Raw genomic sequence first — 7,473 nt, forward strand, 5'->3', positions numbered from 1 at the left:
ACCTGAGACACACCTCACCTAGAACTCACCTCACCCAAGACACACCTCACCTGAGACATACTTCACCTGGGACACACCTCACCTGGGACACACTTCACCTCGGACACACTTCACCAGGGACACACCTCACCTGAGACACACCTCACCTAGGACACACCTCACCTGGGACACACCTCACCTGAGACACACCTCACCTGAGTCACATTTCACCTGGGACACACTTCACTTGGGACACACCACACCTGGAACCCACCTCACTTGAGACACATCTCACCTGAGACACTACTCACCTGGGACATACGTCACCTGGGACACACCTCACTGAGAACACACCTTATCTGAGACACACCTCACTGAGAACACATTTCACCTGCGACACACCTCACCTGGGACACACCTCACCCAAGACACACCTCACCTGGGACACACCTCACTTGAGACCGCCTCACCTAGGACACACCTCACCTGGGACACACCTCACCCGAGACACACCTCACCCGAGACACACCTCACCTGAGACACACCACACCTGGGACCCACCTCACTTGAGACACATCTCACCTGAGACACTACTCACCTGGGACATATGTCACCTGGGACACACCTCACTGAGAACACACCGTATCTGGGACACACCTCACTGAGAACACATTTCACCTGGGACACACCTCACCTGGGACACACCTCACCTGGGACACACCTCACCCAAGACACACCTCACCTGAGACATACCTCACTTGGTACACACCTCACCTGGGACACACCTCACCTGAGACACACCTCACCTGGGACACACCTTATCTGGGGAACACCTCACCTGAGACACACCTCACCTGAGACTCACCTCACCTGAGACACACCTCACTGAGAGCACACCTCACCTGAGACATACCTCACCTGAGACGTACCTCACCTGATACACTACTCACCTGAGACACTCCTCACCTGGGACCCACCTCATCCCAAAACTGCATCTCTAAAATCTCTTGTCAAATTCAGCCCTTAAATTCTCACTTCAGTGTGTGAAGGCTATGGAGGCAGGTTCCACTTCTGTCGTTTAACCAACATGATCTGGAATGACTCCCCACCATGGTTCTGAGAGAAGATGCTGCACTCTCATTTCTCAGGTGACACTTTCAGCCAATGCTTCGATGCTCCTGACAAATAAGCTAAGTGGAATGGTTAAGTGATGTCATGAAGATGCCTTTCCAGTGTCTTGATAAATATATATCTTTCAAGCAACACCTAATTCTGCTTATTTATTACACAGCTGTTTGTAGGAGCTGGCAGAGTGCACTTTACGTTGTGCTTCCTCCATCGTATCAGTCATTACACTTGAAAAGTTCTCCCTCTCTATTATCCTTCCTCTCTCCCTTACCTCTATACTCCCTCCTCCCAACCTTCCCCATATAAGCTCCATTTTAATCCTGTGCTTGGCCATTTTTCTGGGAGGGATCCTCACCACCATTACCTGTAAAAGCTACTGGCCCGTCCATCTCGGGTTTCCTCTGAGTGCTCTGGTTTCCTCTCACAGTCCAAAGATGTGCAGGTCAGGTGAATTGGCCACGCTAAATTGCCCATAGTGTTAATTGCATTAGTCAGAGGGAAATGGGTCTAGGTGGGTTAATCTTCAGAGGGTCGGTGTGGACTTGTGGGGCTGAAGGGCCTGTTTCCACACTGTAGGGAATCTAATTTAATCTAATCTCAATCCTGCACTGCATGTGTCTTGTCATTCTGTGCACTTCCATAAGTATCAGTCTTCAAAATCCTTCTTGGTAAAATTTCACTGGATAATCAATAAGACTCTAATGGCAATTCTTGGCCTCACTTCTTAAATCACTGCACACCAACGTTTCTTGGCTTGGATAAGTGAGGTACTTGATAAGTGAGGTGTACTGTTTGATCAGTTGCAGAGTGGTTGAATTGAACCTGTGATGTTCTGTTGTGTTGTCTAGGTATTGGAGTGATCAGTATTGAACGTGCCTACCCTTTGACCCTGGGATCCAACATTGGCACTACCACTACTGCAGTCTTGGCAGCTTTGGCCAGCCCAGGTGACATGTTACCAAGTGCCTTCCAGGTAAAACTTGTCCCAAAGTCATGAGTCTTTGTATTTGTTGATGAATGCAAATGGGGAAATACATCCAGGACTAAATGAGGTTTATGTTTTCATTAAATGTTTCTGATTTATTTACTCTTTATTTCAAGAGGTATTCATCTGAGATGGGACCTGGCTATAGAGAACATGTAAATGCCCATCTTTCTTCTGTGACATCCTGCTAATGCAATCCAGCAGGTATTGAGCCACAAAGGTCTATCACATTATGGTCTAACACACCTACTCTCCAGAAGAACAAAATGAGAAGGAAAACATCCAATTTATTTTCTGAAATCGAGCACTGAGATCAATTGTAGTTCATTTTGTTTTAAGCGACTGAGTAGGTAACATGCAGCAAACCGAGGGTTGAACTTTGACTCATTGACTTTTCAGTTGATTCCTTAAAAGTATTATGATCTGAGCTGATCTTATGAGATAGATCATATCCCACTTTTCACTCAACAAGATGGACTTTCACTGAAACAGAAGCATGCAGTGCTGCTGACTTCATTTTCACAATAAAATGGAAGTTTATTATGCAAAAGAAATGATTCGAATAAATCAATCTATTTACATACAACATCATTTTAAAAGTTCTGAAACACATGGTAAATATACAATTCTACCTAACCTAACATCATTACATTAAAGTCTACATGTACCAGAGATAGTGCCCATGTTCTGTTAGATCTATATGTTTGACTTAACTTCCTTTGATTGGGATGGCACGGTGGCTCAGTAGTTAGTACTGGTTCCTCACAGCACCAGGGACCTGGGTTTGATTCCAGCCTCGGGTGACTGTGTGGGGTTTGCACATTCTCCCCGTGTCTGCGTGGGTTTCCTCCAGGTGCTCCAGTTTCCTCCCACAGTCCAAAGATGCACAGGTTAGGTGAATTGGTCATGCTAATTGGCCTGTTTAGTTAGGGGGAATGGGTCTGGGTGGGTTACTCTTCGAAGGGTTGGTGTGGACTAGTTGGGCTGAAGGGCCTGATTCCACACTGTAGGTAATCTAATCTAATTACCAGTCATGATGGTTTGCTTGTCTCTTTTTTTTGATTATACACACAATCGAGCTTAGATTTTCTCAGCTTCAAATAAATCTTTCAGGGTCCTAACCAAATACTTCAGGTCTAGAAATTTCAAGAGGAAACAATCACACTATAAGACATTTCCTTAAAAAAAATTATTTCCTTTCTTCAGAAGAAACTGTTTTTTATTGAGCTTCAAGCAGGGCTTTTACAAACTGTCATCTAAAGCTTTCCAAACTTGGGTTTTCCCTTAAACAAGATAAAAATGATCCTGATTTTTTTGTACTAGTTTTAAAAACAGATCATCGTTCCAGAAAGACTGACAGGATCATCATTAAATCCACTCATACACACAGACCAAACCCAAATGCCACTAGTTCAAAATCTAAAATCTAAAGTAAATTATATGTATGTATACACACCCACACACATATATATTAATTGCACCTCTTAAATTTCAAAAGCATCAGTTGATGCAAAACATCTTGCAGTTGAATAAACTAAAAGATTTGCTATTGAAAAAGAGGAGAGGGTGGAGCACGACTAATCAGAGACGGTATCACAGCTACAGAAGTTACCATTGTCGAGGAAGATGTACCTACCGAGTCAGTATGGGTGGAAATTAGGAACAGCAAGGGAGCAGTCATCTCTCTAGGGGTTTACTACAGGCCCCCCAATAGCAGCAGGGAGATGGAAGAAAGCATAGGTCGGCAGATTTTGGAAAAGTGTGGACATAGTAGGGTTGTTGTAATGGGTGACTTTAACTTTCCCAATATTGATTGGAACCTCCTTCGAGCAGAAGATTTGAAAGGAGCTGTTTTTGTAAGGTGTGTTCAAGAGAGTTTCCTAACTCAGTATGTTGACAGGCCGACGAGGGGAGAGGCCATTCTAGACTTAGTGCTCGGAAACGAGCTGGGACAGGTATCAGATCTTGTGGTGGGAGAGCATTTTGGTGATAGTGACCACAACTGCCTTACATTCTACATAGCTATGGAGAAGGAGAGAATTGGGCAAAATGGGAGGATATTTAATTGGGGAAGAGGAAACTATGATGCGATTAGACATGAGTTAGGAAGCATGAACTGGGAGCAATTGTTCCATGGTAAAGGCACGATAGACGTGTGGAGACTGTTTAAGGAACAGTTGTTGTGAGTGATGAATAAATATGTCCCCCTGAGACAGGCAAGAAGGGGTAAGATAAAAAAATCTTGGATGACGAGAGCGGTGGAGCTTCTCGTCAAAAGGAAGAAGGTAGCTTACATGAAGTGGAAGAAGCTAGGGTCAAGCTCAGCTCTAGAGGATTACAGGCAGGCGAGGAAGGAGCTTAAAAATGGTCTGAGCAGAGCCAGGAGGGGGCACGAGAAAGGCTTGGCAGAACGGATTAGGGAGAACACAAAGGTATTTTACACTTATGTGAGGAATAAGAGAATGGTCAAAGAAAGAGTAGGGCTAATCAGGGATAGCGTAGGGAACTTGTGTATAGAGTCTGAGGAGGTAGGGGAAGCCCTGAATGAGTTTTTCGCTTCTGTCTTTATGAAAGAAATAAACTTTGTAGTGAATGAACCTTAGAAGAGCAGGTGTGCATGCTGGAATGGATAGAGATGGAGGAAGCTGATGTGCTGAAAATTTTATCAAACATTAAGATTGACAAGTCGCCAGGCCCGGACCAGATTTGTCCTCGGCTGTTTTGGGAAATGAAAAATGCAATTGCTTCGCCACTTGCGAAGATCTTTTCATCCTCGCTCTCCACTGGAGTCGTACCTGAGGACTGGAGAGAGGCAAATGTAATTCCTCTCTTCAAGAAGGAAATAGGGAAATCCCCGGCAATTACAGACCAGTAAGTCTCACGTCTGTCGTCTGCAAGATGTTAGAAAGGATTCTGAGAGATAGGATTTATGACCATCTGGAAGAGCATGGCTTGATTAAATGCAGTCAACACGGCTTTGTGAGGGGCAGCTCATACCTCACGAATCTTATCGAGTTCTTTGAAGATGTGACTAGAAAGGTTGATGAGGGTCAAGTTGTGGATGTGGTGTATATGGACTTTAGCAAGGCATTTGATAAGGTTCCCCATGGTAGGCTCATTCAGAAGGTCAGGAGGAATGGGATACAGGGAAACTTAGCTGTCTGGATACAGAATTGGCTGGTTGACAGAAGACAGCGAGTGGTAGTGGAAGGAAAATATTCTGCCAGGAAGTCTGTGGTGAGTGGTGTTCCACAGGGCTCTGTTCTTGGGCCTCTACTGTTTGTAATTTTTATTAATGACTTGGATGAGGAGATTGAAGGATGTGTTACCAAGTTTGCAGACGACACAAAGTTTGGAGGTGTCGTTGACAGTATAGAGGGCTGTTGTAGGCTGCAGCGGGACATTGACAGGATGCAGAGATGGGCTGAGAGGTGGCAGATGGAGTTCAACCTGGATAAATGTGAGGTGATGCATTTTGGAAGGTTGAATTTGAAAGCTGAGTATAGGATTAAGGATAGGATTCTTGGCAGTGTGGAGGAACAGAGGGATCTTAGTGTGCAGGTACATAGATCCCTTAAAATGTGGGCAGGGTTGTTAAGAAAGCATATGGTGTTTTGGCTTTCATTAACAGGGGGATTGAGTTTAAGAGTCGTGAAATCTTGTTGCAGCTCTATAAAACTTTGGTTAGACAGCACTTGGAATACTGCATCCAGTTCTGGTCGCCCTATTATAAGAAAGATGTGGATGCTTTGGAGAGAGTTCAGAGGAGGTTTACCAGGATGCTGCCTGGACTGGAGGGCTTATCTTATGAAGAGAGGTTGACTGAACTCGGACTTTTTTCATTGGAGAAAAGGAGGAGGAGAGGGGACCTAATTGAGGTATACAAGATATTGAGAGGCATAGATAGAGTCAATAGCCAGAGACTATTTCCCAGAGCGGAAATGACTAACACGAGGAGTCATAGTTTTAAGCTGGTTGGAGGAAAGTATAGAGGGGATGTCAGAGGCGGGTTCTTTATGCAGAGAGTTGTGAGAGCATGGAATGCGTTGCCAGCAGCAGTTGTGGAAGCAAGGTCATTGGGGACATTTAAGAGACTGCTGGACATGCATCTGGTCACAGAAATTTGAGGGCGCATACATGAGGATCAGTGGTCGGCACAACATTGTGGGCTGAAGGGCCTGTTCTGTGCTGTACTGTTCTATGCTCTATGAGAAAGTGTACACTGTAACTCTCACTGATAATGACCCGAGATTACTGATATGAAACTGTGAACTGCAATGCCACACACAGTCAGCTGAGTCTCGGTGCTCAGCATAGTTTCCTGAATTCTTTGAGACAAAATGAAACGCTGGGTCCATTGGAGAACCAAAGCGAACAGACCATGGTCACTGCCCATCTGGAATGTCCTATCTTTCTATGCCCGAAATGCAGTCCTGTTGTGAGTGAGGCAAGCAAATCCCATTTGCTTCCTAATAGTACCAACGTTTACAACCATCTTAATTCTAAATAAAGATGCTCCATGGTATCATGTTTGGACCAGTTAAGACATGTCTTAGCCTAAATTATGAGGAGAACCAATTTTCATTTGAACTCTTTGTTTTTGCAGATCGCCCTTTCCCATTTCTTTTTCAACATTGCTGGGATTATATTGTGGTACCCACTCCCGATCACCCGTTTCCCTATACGCATGGCAAAGACCCTGGGTGAACAAACTGCCAAGTACCGCTGGTTTGCTGTCTTATACCTGATCATCTGCTTCCTTCTGCTCCCTTCACTGATCTTTGGCCTCTCCATGGCTGGTTGGCAGGTCCTTATCGGAGTGGGTGCCCCCTTTGTGGGCATCCTCGTCTTCATAGGCATCGTCAATGTATTGCAAACGCGCAGGCCCGGCTACCTGCCCAAGAAGCTCCAGTCCTGGGACTTCCTCCCCATCTGGATGCACTCCCTGAAGCCAATGGATCGGGTCATAACCAACGCTGCCCTCTGCTGTACAGACCACTGCGTTTGTGCCGACAAAACAGAGAGCCAGGAGGGTGTGAGCTGCAGTGAGAAGTCTCCACAGCTGAAGATGAAGGCTGCCTGCGACAGCCCCCCCATCACCTACTCGGAGGAACCTTCGGTCGACGCCTCCTCTCCCATTTTGAACAGGTTGCCCATGCTGGACATCACACAGCTGTAAGACCCTGCTTGAGGCTTCCTCTTGGATCCTTGACATCTCTTCCAAGATTGCAGAGTTCTTCCTTCTTGCCCCCTTTCCCCCCCCACTCCCCAGCTGACCTATGCCCCTCCCACCACCTCCCATTCGGTCCCCACGTTCCGTGACCTGGACAGTGCAATTCTGCTCCTTGAGTGGATTTGGGCAGCATTGTATCTTCTGCAGT

The 7,473-nt window shown here is 45.7% G+C and overlaps 1 protein-coding gene across 1 annotated transcript in view; it reads left to right on the forward strand.

The window, feature by feature from the left end:
• The window catches only part of LOC132823532 (sodium-dependent phosphate transport protein 2A-like), a 42,379-nt gene extending 35,108 nt beyond the window's left edge, over nt 1-7,271 (forward strand). The window contains exons 10-11 of the mRNA XM_060837475.1: nt 1,956-2,080; nt 6,699-7,271. Of these exons, the coding sequence (XP_060693458.1) occupies nt 1,956-2,080; nt 6,699-7,271 (698 nt within the window). The remainder of the gene's footprint in view (nt 1-1,955; nt 2,081-6,698) is intronic.
• The last annotated feature ends 202 nt before the right edge of the window (nt 7,272-7,473 follow it).

Source organism: Hemiscyllium ocellatum, chromosome 16 (assembly GCF_020745735.1).
Source record: "Hemiscyllium ocellatum isolate sHemOce1 chromosome 16, sHemOce1.pat.X.cur, whole genome shotgun sequence".
Lineage (NCBI taxonomy): Eukaryota > Metazoa > Chordata > Chondrichthyes > Orectolobiformes > Hemiscylliidae > Hemiscyllium > Hemiscyllium ocellatum.